The 16,243-nt window shown below is 42.4% G+C and overlaps 2 protein-coding genes across 7 annotated transcripts; one reads left to right on the forward strand and one right to left on the reverse strand.

Annotated features, from left to right (window-relative positions):
* Positions 1 to 4,144: 4,144 nt before the first annotated feature.
* Positions 4,145 to 10,454, forward strand: LOC115644909 (testis-expressed protein 29-like). 2 transcript variants are annotated; one of them, XM_030549358.1, is made up of 3 exons: positions 4,145 to 4,249; positions 4,585 to 4,824; positions 9,950 to 10,454. In XM_030549358.1, exons 1-3 carry the CDS (start codon positions 4,180 to 4,182, stop codon positions 9,961 to 9,963), a joined length of 324 nt encoding a protein of 107 aa, XP_030405218.1. In that variant the 5' UTR covers positions 4,145 to 4,179; the 3' UTR covers positions 9,964 to 10,454. The 2 variants fall into 2 exon arrangements, with proteins under 2 accessions (XP_030405218.1, XP_030405219.1); XM_030549359.1 differs by lacking the exon at positions 9,950 to 10,454 and adding an exon at positions 6,206 to 6,565.
* A 416-nt stretch (positions 10,455 to 10,870) lies between these two features.
* C2H7orf25 (chromosome 2 C7orf25 homolog) lies at positions 10,871 to 14,553 on the reverse strand. 5 transcript variants are annotated; one of them, XM_030551401.1, is made up of 3 exons: positions 14,394 to 14,519; positions 13,622 to 13,668; positions 10,871 to 12,510 (listed from the first exon to the last, which is right to left on the reverse strand). In XM_030551401.1, exons 1-3 carry the CDS (start codon positions 14,424 to 14,426, stop codon positions 11,229 to 11,231), a joined length of 1,362 nt encoding a protein of 453 aa, XP_030407261.1. In that variant the 5' UTR covers positions 14,427 to 14,519; the 3' UTR covers positions 10,871 to 11,228. The 5 variants fall into 5 exon arrangements, with proteins under 5 accessions (XP_030407261.1, XP_030407260.1, XP_030407263.1 ...); XM_030551400.1 differs by lacking the exon at positions 13,622 to 13,668 and having other exon boundaries at positions 14,394 to 14,553; XM_030551403.1 differs by lacking the exons at positions 13,622 to 13,668; positions 14,394 to 14,519 and adding an exon at positions 14,191 to 14,385.
* Between the last annotated feature and the right edge of the window lie 1,690 nt (positions 14,554 to 16,243).

The following is a 16,243-nucleotide window of genomic DNA, read 5'->3' on the forward strand; positions in this document are numbered from 1 at the left end:
TCAATTATCTATTTTTGACCTGTGTGTTATACTGATATTCCATACAGCCAGAATCTTCATCAGCCAATAAGATTCCTTCATTCAAAATTTTAAAGAGAGATGATAAACATCAAGGCTTGGGTTTCTACTAGAGCTGTCAAGCAATAAAAAAAATTAATCACAATTAATGGCACTGTTAAACAGAATAAATAGAATACTATTTATTTAAATATTTTGGATTTCCACATTTTCATAAATATTGATTTCATTTACAACACAGAATATAAAGTATACAGTGTTCACTTTATATTATTTTTTATTACAAATATTAGCACTGTAAAAAGAAATAGTATTTTTCAATTCATCTAATACAAGTACTGTAGTGCAATATCTTTATCATGAAAGTTGAACTTACAAAATGTAGAATATACAAAAAATAACTGCACTTAAAAATAAAACAATATAAAAAACTTTAGCACCTACAAGTCTACTCAGTCCCACTTCTTGTTCAGTTAATTGCTCAAACAAATTTGTTTACATTTGCAGGAGATAATGCTTCCTTGGGTCGAGTGCTGTAGCTAGCTTTAGAAATCTCACATTGGTACCTTTTTTGTGTTTTGTCAAATCTGCAGAGAAAGTGTTCTTAAAATGAACAACATGCTGGGTCATCATCCAAGACTGCTATAACATGAAATATATGGCAGAATGTGATTAAAACGCAGCAGGAGACATGCAATTCTCCCTCAAGTTCAGTCACACATTTACTTAACGCTTTTTTTTTTTAAACGAGTGTCATCACCATGAAAGCATGTCCCTGGAACAACGGCCGAAGCATGAATAGGCACATGAATGTTCAGCATATCTGGCACGTAAATACCTTGCAATGCGAGCTACAAAAATGCTATGGGAATGCCTGTTCTCACTTTCAGGTGACACTGTAAATAAGTGGATAGCATTATTACCCCTAAATATAAATAAACTTGTTTGTATTAGTGCTTGGCTGAACAAAAAGTAGAACTGAGTGAACTTGTAGGCTCTAAAGTTTTACATTGTTTTGTTTTTTAGTGCAATTATGTAACAAAAAATTTACATTTATTAGTTGCACTTTCACAATAGAGATTGTACTACAGTACTTCTATGAGGTGAATTGCAAAATATTTCTTTTGTTTATCATTTTTACAGTGCAAATATTTGTAATAAAAAAATAATATAAAGTTGTGCTTAATGTGCATAAGCCTGCCAAGTAGTGTCAGGCTAAGTACTGCTAGGCCTCAAACTTCCGGAAGCTGAAAGAAGCGAGTACAGTAGAATCCTGCAAGCATAAGCATAATCTATCTAGGAAGCTTTATAGATTAAGAAGGAAACTTGGTAAAGGTTGATACAGACTTGTGGTTACTATGCTCTGCAACCAGACACCTCTTTAAGCTGATTTAAGGTTTAAGTCTAGCAAGTTGACCACAACTAGCCGCAAAAAGGAAAGATGAGCTGGTCACAGGTGCACAGTTCATTAGTTCAAAACAACTGCAAATGCCACTCTGTAAACTTTGGCCACCTTGATTGGTTGATTTGTTCAAAAGCACAGTCAGCAAGTACTGTATAAATAAAATGGCGAAGTGTGTGTGTGTGTGTGTGTGACCTGAAAGAGATCGCTCTTTGTCAGGCTCACATATGCCCATACAACCAAAGGGACTTGTGCTTCATTGACTATCTGTGCCTGGCCAGTGCAGGGAATGGTCAACTGAAAGGTAATGTATCTTTGGATGAAAAAAGGGTGAGGTATTAGGTAAAACGGTCTGGTAATGTTCAAGCTGGTTAATCTTAAGTCTGTATTAATACTATAGGTTAAGTTTATCAATAAATTAAGTTGTTTAAAAAGTAGTAGGAGTTAATAGTAAATTATATAGCAACAGTATATGTATTTGTGCCTTGCTGGAAACGGGCACGGTGTGGGCAAGGTCAACAGATTATAAATCATAGTAACTTTGCAAGTCACTGTGCCTGTCTTCAGTACGTTACCATAAAGTTAGTATAAAAGTTAGTAAAAGTATATTAATTAAATATATGTGTTAAGATTGGTAAAATATAATTAATCAATGTATTAGTATCACATAGAGGATTATATGCTATTGGAGGCGAATATAACGCCTGTAAGGTTGCGAGCTAATCAAAAATAGCAGCATTGCATGTTCTAGTAGCTGTTTCCAATGTTAATTGTCTGTCATATATGAACTTATAGGAATAAGAAGTTAATGCATAATATTACTTGTTCTTGTGCCTGTCTCCAGTATAATTTGTCATTTATATTAATTCTCACTCAGTGTTGGTCTTTAATTCTGTTCTTCTTATTGTCTGTGTTGCCTGTATAGTTGCAAGTCATTAAAAGCCTTTCTTGAGGAATAATTAGTTGTTAGTTTCTCTTTTGCGGACACTACTCAACTTCATTACATCTGTGCTGGGAAATAGCGAACACCCAGAGCCTCACTAAGGCCCTAATAGGAGCCCCCTTAGGTATCTGATGTGTGCCTCCTCCTTCCATTAATCTCCACAAAAGTGAGCACTGTACACTTTATATTCTGTGCTGTAATTGAAATCAATATATTTGAAAATGTAGAAAAACATCAAAAAGTATTTAATACATTTCAATTGGTATTCTATTGTTTAACAGTGGGATTAAAACTGATTAATCGAGATTTTTTAATTGCAATTAATTTTTGTTAATTGCATGAGTTAACTGTGATCAAGAGTCCTAGCTTCTACTATTCATGTGGGATTTTAAAAATAAGTATGTGAATTCAATCAAACTGATGCTGACACTGAACCTAGTAAAAAGTCAGAGAAGCCTATAGCAGTAGCTTCATAGTTGTAGATGTTAATGGACATCAGTTCTTCTTTCATCACAAGCTAAAAAAATAAAAAATAAATAAATAAACCAAACTCTCTGTATTGCACCACAGAAACCCCTGATTAGAAGAACACTGCCTAAGGCAAACCCCAGAGGTGGCAGAAACTTGAAACAAAATCAGCACAGAAAAACTAGGCTGATGCAATATTTAGGAATGGGATTCAGAAGTACAAAGATCAGAACATTCTTAAGTGAAGGAGCATGATTCTGAACTGCCTTACACTCATGTTACAGATTAAATTACCCATGATTTACAGCACTGTATGATCAGAATCAGGCCCACAGTAACATTATCTCAGAAACAGCTGAATATATAGGACCAGCTTCTATGCTACTCTAATTTACATTGGCTGCTAATAAACCCAAAGGGCCAATACTGCAGCTGAAGATTTCCCTCAGCACATAGGTATCTTTCCTCTGGTTATGTTCTCTATGCTGTGAGTAGGGATGGGGGAATGCCATAGAAGCCAAGCCAGGTCTGTGCCACCAGAGGATTCCCCTTTGTATTAGGGATTATTCTCCGGGAGTCAGTTACGCCAGCTTTATGGTCATATTCCACCAATGTGGCAGTGCAAAAGAGCAACCTCACACCTGAGGATCTAGCTGATGTTTTTCAAACTTTCCAAAAACATTTAGCTTTGGGCTGAGACAAAGTATGAGAAATCTCAGCCCAGAGGGATGCGTGTTTAAGTTATAAATGACTGACAAGAGGGATTTAGCATGAAATGCCCATCCCAGCCTTGACCAAAACACCACCACTCTTACACTATAATTAATTGTCTTACAATATTGCAAAAAAATGTACAACAGGTTTTAGTGACCCTTCACGCTTTTCACCTACCTTAAGGCAGTTTCTATTTGTCAAGAGTCATACCAGGATTTTCAATAACCTCAACAGAAACCACTTTGATTATTTGTCTTGGGAAACTGACAATGCCAGAAGCAAAGTTGGGGAAATCATTATTGGTTTTGCTATAGTTTATAATGGCTTTTTCCATGACCATGCCACTTCTAACAATCTGGAATTTTCTTCCACAGCTTGTGTTTAAGGTCATCTCTCTCCATGGCAGTGTGCGGGAACTGATTAATGAGAATGATACAGTCCTTTGACAACCCCAAATCCCAACTCTGAGCATGCTGTCCAGACATTTTATTTTGCAATGACCTATTTCTGGGAAGCTTCAAAAGTGGGCGGAGGCCAGGGGATTCTTTTAAATAGAACCTGAACTCCCTTTCAGCTGGCCACTGGAAACTTCCCTCTTGGTTCCTGACACTTCACTTAAGGCACCAAGTCAACCATGCTGAGAAAGATGTTGATCCTTTCAGCTCTACTGGCTGTGTTTCTAGTTGATCCAATAAAACCACAAGGTAAATCAAACCCATTATAGACTCATAGGATAGGTTCCAAGGCCTGAAGGAAAATACAGTCTCAGGAATTTTGTTATGTTTAGTGGCATAGAGCCAAATTAGTCTCTGGTAAAACACTGTTAATTTCAATGGAAGGATGAATTTGGCCCATGATCTTTCCTCCTCCAACTGCCACAGTTGTCTTCTCTGGGCAAACTGGAGCCTCTCAAAGTTTTCAAAATTTAGTTGCTTATAGATAGGCATCTAAATCTATATTAGGCACCCAGATAAGTAGCCTTATTTTCAAAGATGCTGAACACCCATGACACCCATTCATGACAATTTTGTTTTTCCAGAGGCATTGATTACTCCTCTGTCTGGGGACCCAAGCATGGAGCCGAGCATAAAGCCAAGCACGGACTCAAGCATGGAGACTACTGGAAAGCCCAGCGGGGAAGGAAGTGGAGACCCCAGTGCGGAACCAAGTTCAGAGCGCAACAGAGAGCCAAGCACAGAGTCCACCAGAGAGCCGAGTGTGGAACCAACCAAAGAATCCAGCACAAAACCAACCAAAGAGCCAAGCACAGAACCTCACAGTAAGTTAATTCTGACTTTTACTCACCCTTTATCATCTCCTCTGCTTTTCCCCACAAACTCCCCACCATCTTTGCTGCACTAATGGGGCCAGATGTGCACAGGGCCTTCAGTGGGGTCAGGGGAAAAGGAGGAGTACACTGGAGAGCCACTGCTTCCCCCTCTGTGACCTATGTTTCTGCCAGGTTTTGATCCCCTCCACGTGTTGGCTCAGACAATTGTTGATTTGGATTTCTCTGTTCCTTTATTATTGTTCATATTGCTCATTCTGTCTTACCCAATAAGAGCTACTGGCTTGTTATTCCCACATCCCCTCCTCTAACACTGAGAGATAGTTTAGTGTCTTGTCTGAGCTAGGAAAAGTAGAATCCACCGCTAGTGTACTTTCAGTAAGGGGAGCAGAGCTGGAGGCTGCAGCAGAGACAGAAGTCAGCTGGTTTTACTAGTGAGCAATCTAACCTGGCTAGGTGACATGGGGGTAAAACCACTGGAGCTAAGTTTACACTACTGCCTCCACCCCTGCTGCCAGTGGGGAAAAATTATGACTCCCACATTCCTAGTAGATACACAGATTTGCAGGCTGAAGCACTCAAGGTGAAATGTCACTGACAGCTCCCTCTACTTGCCCTTTTGGCACCTGGAAGTTATCAGTGATGTAATGCAAACTGCTGTGTCCTATATCCCCTTGCTCCCTGTGTCCATGGTAAACACCTCTTCTGTCTGCTCAGCATGAGATTTATTGACATCAGAACTCTGGCTTTCTACTAGCAGCACCAGCTCCAAGCCCCCTGCCACCTGGCAGCTCTGGGTTGGTGAAATAGAGCTGTTACCTCTTGCTCTAAGACAGGCCCCATAATACAGGGCTATGGTGAAACACACATAGGAAGATGCTGAATCTTTCATTAGATACAATAATTTCTCTGCTAACCACCAAATGAGTTCTCTACCCCGATAGAAAGTAATACCTAGATTCACTGGACCCATAGGTTCAAATCCCAGCAAGGACAACTCAACCCTTCCTCCTGCTGAGGCAGCTAAATTGATTACCAGTCATTTTACTAGGGAAAAGATGTATTGTAGATGAGACCTTATTAAGTAGGATCCTCTAAGGGCATAGGATAATCTTGTGCCTATTGAAGACCCCATGGTACTTTTCAGAAATACACATACTTGACTTGGTCATACAACACAGGACATTTCCCCTATCTCCTTTTCCCAGAGGTGGCTCCATTTCAGTAGTGCTGTACATACAGCACTTTGTGAAGAACAAGGCTATCAATTCTGCAATCGTAACTCCTACTGGGGAATGGCTAAGGGCTCGGTCTCTATACTCCATAAATCAGCAGAACTTTTTCTCATTCATACCTTTGGTTTTGCCTTTAGAATGAATAGCAAAATTAATTCCGACAGAAGACAAGACCAACCCCTGCTGCTGGCTTTGGCTCCAATGAAGAAAAATTTCAGTTGATGGGATAACAAAATAAAACTTGCTATAGTTTTAGAAGCTGCAACTTGTAGAAAATTAGCAACAATTGGTTGGGTTTCAAGAAACCACCAATCTATGCCTACTTACAATTTTTCTAGGACAGATTAGACAGGTCACAGCTGACATGTACCAGTTATAATGTAGCAACTTTCCCCCTTACCCTCTGCATTACTAGTGGCTGTCTCTCTGTATCTCCTGTGAGTGCTAACTAAAATAATAAAAAAAAATAGAATGACATTACCATAATGTACATTGTTATTGTTACAAATGGCAGCCTGTCTTCTGCTGAAACTGCCAGTTTTGGTGTGTGTGGGGGGGGGGGAGGGGGATTTTTCTATCTCCCATCACAATATTTCATAACACTCCACTAACTGTTAATCTCTGCATAAACCTATGCGCAAATCTTGGGATACAGGTAAGGTGTGAATGTGAATAAGAAAGCCTTCATACAGGCTCCAGCAGTGACTCTGAATCCACTTTCCTGCACCACATTCTCACTCATGAAAAGTTTGGATTTTTTTCCCTAGCTGTTGTTCCTGCACTAGTAATGCGGTTACAGTGGCTTGGAGCCTTCTGTTTATCCACAGACTGGTTGCTGTACAGCTGTAGCATAAACTTCCTCACACTGCTTTACCTTCCTGACCAATACTGGGCTAAAGAAGATAGTTTACTCCCCTTGTCCCTTCATTCCTTAACCACTCTACCTGCAAGAGTGCCTGTTATTGCCAGTTGTGATGGTAAAGTGAAAAACTGTCTTTGGGGTTTTCATTGTTCCTGTATCTTCACACTTAGAGGTAAATAAACATCAGGAATTTTACCAGCTGATGTGCAAGTTAATCAACAAAAACAGATAGGAATAGAGAAGGGAAAATTACTCCTGGAACAGATTTCAGATGTGAATTTATAGAGTTATTAGAAACAGGAACAAGAGTAAATATATAATCCAAATACCCTTTTGGTGTCCTCCTTAATACTTTGAGTACGTACCATGAGCTGGAACTGATTCCCACATTATTATTAGTTGATTAGACAGCAGGTTTAATGCTGTATACGACAAAGACACTAGCTCTCCCCTCAGAGACCTTACAGTCAAACAAAACAATATGCACCTATAGTGCTCCCAGGAGGCGGGGGGCAGAAATTAAGGTTCCACATGGCAGCTTGGAATGTTTCAATAACACTTCTTAGCTAAGCAGATTAGGGGTTAACAGGCCTCATGAAAATCTTATTTGTAGTGAAAAAATGTTTTCATGCTCTTTTCTAGGTTGGGTTGAGTGCAAGTATTAGGTCAGACAATTCAGCCCTGTGGCATAGGAGGTGGGCCTACTGCCAGCTTTACCAACTCATTTCCTGAGTGATGTTAACCTCTCCATGCCTCCGAGACTCAGCTGTAAAATTGAAATGCTATCACTTACGTATCCTGCCCTGGATGTTACAAGCCTTTAAATATACACATGTAAATCACTGTGAGATGCTTGGATGGAAGATATGAAAGTAATACTTGGTGCTCTGTATTAACGTATTTCAGCTCCTAACATAGCTAATATCAGATTCCAGAGTGTGCCTTGAAATACCATGCTTTCACTCCATGACAATTTTTTTTCTGTTGTACCAGCAAACCAGAAAATTGCTCAGGTTCAAATTGGGTGACAGCCTCAAATCACATTTTTTAAGGCATAAAATCAACATGGATATATATTAAGTAATAAAAAGGACTGGAAGGTGCAAATACCTCAATGTCCTGGGGGCATTTCTATAGCCCCTCTGGGACCTTCTTCATGTATCATTCATAGGATCGATGGAAAATTGGTGGCAGGTAGGCAATGTGCAAGTAATTCAAACAGTAACAAAATTAGAGTGTGTTTAAAAAAAAAAGAAAAACAAAATATACTGGGAAAAGTGCTTTGTTTTGAAATGGATAAAACCACCCTGTGATGATACCATACACTAAGGCCTGGAAACAGAAGATTTACACATGACACAAGGTCGGCCAGACCATCTCTACAACAACAAACTGCATAGCACAGTTTAGACTGAATGATTATCTTATTGTGCGGGGTGAATGTCTCCCCAAGATGAAGGAATTTGTGTTTCAGAGGTGACAAAATCGGTTGGGGAGAAAAAGTGGGGCAAGTCCAGTTCTTAGGGCCAAAATAATGAAGGGCAGAAAGTTGTGCACTCCTGTTTACCAGGTCTAACAATACCATCAATGGAACTGAAAAGCAGCAAGTTTAAAACTGATAAAGGGATCTTATTTTTAAACTCAGAATGAATAATTATGCTGCACAACTCACTGACACGACATATTTGAGGCCAAGAACTTAGTGAGACTGTTTGAAGAATATAGAACATCCGTACCCATATCAGACAGGAAATTACAAAATAGAGTGATAAACCTTCATACATCTGTACAAGCTAGCCTGTGTGTGACTGGGGTTAGAGAAAAACTTCCCACATGCACTGCTTATTTCACACATGTATATTGTGAGGTTTCTTGCACATTCTGGTACCGGCCAGATAAAGGATGTTATGGTCCACTGGTCTGAACTGCTATGTTCTATTGAGAACTCAATGGGGTTTGAGCTGCCCTTTCTATAATGGGGCGGGGAGTGGGGGAGAGTGAAAGAAAAATTGCTCCTGTCTTCAAGAATGGGGATACTCAACAACAGGAATGTAAAGGACCTCTCTCTAACTCCCTATTTATAGAACAGGGACATTTCATAGAAGGCTGCAGTTTAGCTTTACCAAAACACATCTACCATACTAAACCATCTTTGAGGGAAGCAGGATATTATACCAGAAGGGTAGGGTATCTTTATTTAGCACATCCAACATTCTGTACTCCTTTCTACTGAGTATATTCTTCATTCCTTCTGAGCAAAGGAACCTCAGGTGACACATACCTACTTGGGCAACTGTTTTATGATTTTGTGTCTTAAACCTTTGTGTGAATAATTTGGACACATGTTCATAAACAAACAGCTTAACCACAGTCACATTAACTTACCCAGTCATAAACCTCTACAGCTAGGGGAGAAGATATTTAATTAGCACAAACATATGCAAATTTCACTGGCCTTGTCTATACCTCAAGAATTACCTCACTATTAGAGGGAAAAACAGGTGGATCTGAACATGGTTTAACTGCAAAGGTACAGAGGACAAACTGTTGACCAGAAACCATAGCTATACCTGTGAGTGACATGCTTTCCCAGTTTTTTCACCCTCTGTGTAGTCTGCATATCTTTCTTTCTCTAAGGTAAAGTGAGCACTAGATTCCTCCCTTCTCTCCCACCTCCAACAATGTATTGAGCATTGCCCTTGGAGAGTCAAACATAAAGGAATGCCCTTCATTTGAACTACAAGTGGCAGGGATAAAAAGATACCTTTCCAACAACTGCACAAAATATTCAGCAGATACTTTCTAGCCATCTTGATAAAATGTATTGCTCAGTGCCCCATTTTTCACTCTGGCATTCCTTCATTGTCTACTGTGAACAAAATACTAATCATAAACATATCAGCAATAATGTGACAAACATCTAAATAAATGTAACTCATTTCAAATGTTAATCAGTGTTCTCTTTTCGATAAGACAGAAGACTAAATAAAATGAGTTTTTTAAATTCTCTGCTTTACAGTGTCTGGACAGTGATGGCATCACCCACCAATGAAACAGCTTCTGCTTTTATGAAATGAGTAATCAGCAGCAACCTACCTACCCACCCTACTTCTCCAAATCAGCATCATCTCTCCCCAAATACACATACTCAGGGGACCTAAGGGAGATTTCTATTCCCCTTGGGCTGCTGAATAACAAAAGGGAATATAGCAGGATCCAAGAATCTGGCTCTGAACCTTCAGCAATATAGTGCTCCTTAGCACTCTGCTTGGACATTGGTTCAGGGGTGGCTCAATACAAGAGAATTCTGCCTGCTGGAGCACCAACATCACATTCCGTGGGACATTGGGAGAGATTCTGCCCCTTGCTTCAGCAGCATATAGGAAATGTAAACAGCCCACAAGAAGAAGGGGAGAATTTCTTCAGTGCAGCTACAGTATTGGGTTGTCAGAGGCACCCGCACGCAAGCCCTGGCATATTAATAAAAAGTGAAAATGCCAATGAAACTCCAGTTTCAGTTTTTTCCTGGGAAGTTAAGCTATAGCCAAAAACTCCTAAGTCTGTCTTCTGTACTACAATCCAGATATACACTTTTTAAAACCAAAAGAGGTGAAAGACTTAGACCCAGATGCTCAAAAGGCATTTAGGAACTTAACTCCTATTGAAATCAAATACCTTTGAGGATCAAGGAACTGGCATTTGTACACATGATCAGTTGGTACATTACAATCATTCCTTAGCATACTGCACATGTTTAACATGGTGCATGTTTTTCTAGTAGTTCACTTTATCCAATAAATGAAAAATCAAATGATCCTTTAACTTATTCTATTTGCTTACATTTTGCAGAGGTGATTTCACAATCCTTTTAAAAAATTGTAGTCCCTCAACAGGGGATGAAAACACCACAGGGCACAGATACACTAGAAGCACACTTGGCTTGAGTTTCTAACTGAACTTTTTAATAACGTAGAACACAGTTAACATTTTCCACTGAAACACAGTTATCCCCATGAATAAATTATTGTATACTCTATTGAGTTGAGAACAAAAATTCCACATACAGAGGATGTACGTGTTTTAACTTATATTTCTTCATCCATTACTATTCTGAATGATGTACAGATTTTCTGCTTTTCTTGAATTTTTCATTTGAAGATAAGTTACCACACCTGTCAGGATCTGGCACACAAAAAAGAAAACAAAGTGTATTGTTTTGAGAGTTCTATTTCTTGAACTGCCTCCACTGCAGCAGGTTTAAACAGTTATTTTAATGACTAATTAATTAGATGGGTTAGTCAAAGCCCACTATCGGCTGTGCAGTTCTTTGGCAAAGGCATGGCAACAGACTCTTTGCTTTCAGTCAGTGCCCTTGGCTGATGGATAAGCACGCTAAACTTAACCCCTTGGTTAGCTGCTGCCCTAACAAAACCGCTGTTTGCAGTCATCGTGATGGCTCTTAAAGTGTCTCCTGTCCCAAAGATGGCTAGAGAGCGGCTATTGACTTTTGAACTAGCCACTAGTCTTAAGGCACGGTCAGATGGCTGGTCAGGCACCACATTAATTCTCTTCATGAGAGAGATGGCTCGATCTTTCTCCCCTGGTCCTCCTAGAGTTTCTAAGATTGACTGAAAATCTTTGACTGCGGATTCACAAGCAAACAGCTCCTTGCCCTTCATGAAAGCCTCCAACTGAGGCAAGACTCTCTCCTGCCTTTCCTGTGCTGCCTGCTCCGTTAACACTTTCTCCTTAAAAATGAAGTAGCAGCCACCATAGCTAAGGGAAGAGACATACGTAATTAAAGTAGTGATGTCCAAGTTAACCCTATTGCACACATCTACTTTGATCTCTGTAGGAAAAGCAATGCTGGCTACTAAATTGTCCCGGTCTACTCTGGTCACCTGCAGGCGCTCAGGGCTCTCTTCATCAGATTCACTGGCACTTAGGTGTCTCTCTTCAGTCAAGTGCTCTGCCAAAGAGTTAACAGCAACTACGTCTCCCCGCACGGATATGCCCATCTCTTTCAGTCTTTCTGCCATAGGACTGGACACACTATTATAAAAAGCAAAGATAATATGGGGGTTGCTATATTGCACTGGTTGCTGATGGCTCGCTTGCAGGAAGTCCTCTGCCTGCTCAATGATGCTTTTGTCGCCATACTGGCCCCGGCCCAGCCAAATACTGTGAAGAGCTTCAGCCTTTCGACCAATTGCTTTCACCCAAGTGTGGCCACCATTTGCAACAACATCTACCATCAGCGTTTGCTTTTCTCCAAAGCAGTCTTCATAGGCAAAGACATGAAGGACACTGATGACCTCCTCCAGGTTCTCTGCTGACTCAATTACAGCTCGGAGATGTGTGAGATTCGTACTCTGCAGATGGGACTCCTTAATGGCCACCTTCCCTGCCTCCACCCTGTGCAAGAATTTCAACTCAGCCTTCAATTTAGTGCACAGCTTTGCTCCACCTTCTATACCTCCTTTCTGTGATGTGGAAAGGGCTTCTGCTCTCTTCATTAATTCTTTAGCAACAGCGATTCTCTCACAAAGCAATGATTGCACAGACATGTTGACATTATTTCTATCAGATGAAAGCAAAAGAGATATTCATTACTACAAATTCAGTGACAAAGACAATATAGAAAGAGGCTTTTCCAATACCATGCATCAGAGCTTTCCACTGGATTTTGTGCATATTATGTGGCATGGGCATTAGAAACTGTAACACCTTGATCAAGCTCTTCAAAAAAAGGGACTAATGATTTGATGGGGCCTGATTTTCTGCAGATGAGTACTCAGCATTTTCAGAAAAAATCCAGGCCTTTAAAAAGGTGTCTGCCATGAGTTGTGGTTCTTCTATTTGAGTGTCCAGCATCCCTTACTGCTTCTCAAAAACCTCAGCTCTCACTTATAAGCGTATTCACGCAAATTTATACAAGCTTCACTGTGCTCTAAGGCTCCACCCTTTCCCTAAGTTTACACATCATCAGAGTAGGAGCCACTGGCCGGGGTGTCCCCAGCCCTGCAGTGATTTACCTCTCCACCAGCTGCTCCGGACGTCTGAAAAAAAAAAATGTATCTGTGCAGCTAGGGAGTGTTGTGTTACTGCCCTTGCAGCTTCCCTGTCAGAAAGTCATATTTCAGCAAGGAAGCAAAGAAATATGTGGGGGGACATGAATTCTGCTGACTTCCTCTTCCCCTACAAGGAGTTGCTGGGGCTGTGTCACTCAACCCCACAAATCTCCCCCAGCTGCAGAAAGCTCAGCATCCTCCCCTGCTTCCTGCCCCCAGCACTCTTCAGCTGGGGGGGGAGGAGTCACTGTGGAAGGAGCTGCTCCCCATCTGCCCAACTCCTGTGCATCAGACTTCCCATACCCAGACACCCCACACATTCAGAACCCCCCTACCCTTCCATACCCAAACCCTACCTCAATGAACCTCAACCCCTGCATCCAGAGCCCCTAGCACTCAGCCCCCCTCCCAGCAGACCCCACTGAGCTCCCTGTATGCAAGCCTCCACCCCACCAAGCCCCATTCCCCCAGCACCCAAACCCCCACTGAGCCCCAACCACTTCCACTTGGAAACCCCTGCAGAGTGCCACTGCCCTTCCCCCCGGCTCCAGCCCCTACAGGAGCAGAGGACGGGAGCACGCAGCACAGGCTGGGGGAGGGAAGTGCTCACCCCACCCTACCTGCCCCTCCTGCGGCCTGGCCTCCAGCTGCTTGGTACAGACACCACCTATGGAAATCACATGGGCGCAGGCAGAGAGGAAGCAAAGCCACCATCTTAAGTCAGGGCAAAATGTTTTAAATACCCGGCTGCTGCTCACGTATCAAGCAGCACCCCCCGCCCTTTCCCAGGGCTCGCCCCCTGCTTATTGCTAAGCAGGTTCCCACCCACTTCCCCGGCAATCAAACCGCATCCCGCCACTAACCCAGCAGCAGTTCCTTACTGCGTGTAACTAGCCCCAGGAATTTGCACTGAGCAGCGAGTCACCGGGCTTTGTTTGCATGCCTGAGTTCAGGTGATTCTTTCTGTGTAATTTTACCCAATGCACAAAACCTCCACGGATGCAGGGTTCTCTGGCTGCAGGCTCCCTCTATAAAGGGGCATTTAGAAGTACGAAGGCCACACAGCCAAATCCATCCGTCTCAACGTGCTCTTCCACCTGCCTTTAAGAAAAGAGCCACCCCCTACCTCACCCAGAGAGAGGTGCGTTTGGATCCCCACGGGGTTTTGCCTGGGCTCCTGTCTCCTTACATGGAGGGAGTGTCCCTAGTAAGGAAGCCTTGTTTACTGGTGTATGTCGACACAGCTGCTACCCTCAGTCTTTCTCTCGATGTAGGTAAATCCCTTCACCGGGATTAATTGACAGCCGGGCGTTAGTCTCTGGGTTTTCCTCTGCAGTCCATCACACATTACAGAGCTGTCCCCGCCGCCGCCTGAGCGTGTGCAATACTTACACCTGACAGTGGGGCGTCAGCCCCGCAGTACATGCCACGCTCCTTCCCCCGGTGCAACAGCAGCTGCTTCCCCTAAGCCCAGCCATAGAAAGCCAATAGCAAGGCCCACTCCGGCCCTTACTCCGCTGCGAGCTAAGCGGAAACCTGGCCTGGCCGCCGAACGCTCCACCTTCTCAGCCGCCTGCAGTGCCACCTAGCGATCCAGGCTAGGGCTTTACTGTAACGAGAAGCTGAAACCCCTTCTTTCTTACGTTGTTTTTTTTATTTACTTTAGGGGGGTATAGGGGCGGGGGGAGGGTGCATTACAGAGAATTTATCTGCTGCTACCATTCATACCCATATCTGTTCCATAGCTCTAAAAACTAACGTCCCAAGGAGAGAATGGATATATTTTTTCTCTTCTTCTGGATAGTAAGAGTTGCTTTAGCACAGGGGTTCTCAAACTGGGCATTGGGACCCCTAAGGGAGTCACAAGGTTATTGCATGGGGGGGGTCAGCCTCCACCCCAAACCCTGCTTTGCCTCCAGCATTTATAAGGGTGTTAAAGTATATTAAAAAGTGGCTTTAATTTATAAGGCGAGGGTCACACTCAGAGGCTTGCTATGTGAAAGGGGTCACCAGTAAAAAAGTTTGAGAGCCACTGCTTTAGCATTTGCCAGAATAGGACATGTTATGTACCTCAGGTTGCAACAGACAGATTCCCCCTCTTTCCCCTGCTTTGGGAAGAATGTCACAAATCGCTGCCCCCACACATCCTGCCTACCTTTCAAGTTAGTTTAGCTCATGCTCTCTCAGCAGGGCACTCTATCCCCTCTAAAAATAGCATTCAAAAAGTGAGGTGGGGGGAACAGATCAGAATAAAAGGAGCATTTAAAATAGGTTTCTTAATTCAAAACAACTTTTTGTTACCCTTTAAAATAAAGGGCAGTATTATCTTTAGTAAAAGTGACAGCAAGAAGTTACCCTTGATGACAAGAAACGATTTTACGATTTGTAAGCCCAAAACAAGAATGCAGGGCCTCTACCTCCACTATGGGAGCTTCCTTATTTGAGACCCAATGGATCACAAGGATATCTCTGCTCCTCACTATTTGAAGGGGTGACATCCCGACCCTCCTGGTATAACTATTAGAAATATACAAGCAAACATGCACGAGAGTCTCTGTAAAAGCAGCAGAGTCCTGTGGCACCTTATAGACTAACAGATGAAGTGGAGATTAACCCACGAAAGCTCATGCTCCAAAACGTCCATTAGTCTATAAGGTGCCACAGTACTCTTTGCTACTTTTACAGATCCAGACTAACATGGCTACCCCTCTCATACTTGAGATTCTCTGTGAAATTCTTTAGAAAGAGGAAGGGAGGCTGTCTAAGCTGTGCTGATACTAAACATCAGCTGTGATCCAGTCTCCAGGGAGTTCCTGCATCTTTCAGAATGGTTTTAAATAATTTTTTTCCAACTCCAGATCACTCTTAATTGACTGATGCCAGCATGGCCTCCAGCCTCAGTTTAAATTTGCACCATATCAAGGGTTGCCAATTTCCTAATATTTAAATACCAGTTACACCAGCTGGAGTGCTGGAACCTCTCCTGCCCTGCCTATTCCCCCAAAGCCCCACTACTTCCTCAAGGCCCCACCCCTCACCCTGAGGCTTCGCCCCCCTTTACTCCTCTTGCCCCTCACCCCACCGCTCACTGCCCAGGTCTGGAGGGACTTGCCTGCAGAGCCGGGGCTGGAAGATGTAGCTGCCCAACACAAGTAGGAGGTGGCCCTGGCTGAGTAGGGGCTGATGTTGGTGATGACTTGGTACCTCTGCGCCTGCATTTACCAAACTCTGGGTGCCAGTCA

Source organism: Gopherus evgoodei, chromosome 2, assembly GCF_007399415.2.
Source record: "Gopherus evgoodei ecotype Sinaloan lineage chromosome 2, rGopEvg1_v1.p, whole genome shotgun sequence".
NCBI lineage: Eukaryota > Metazoa > Chordata > Testudines > Testudinidae > Gopherus > Gopherus evgoodei.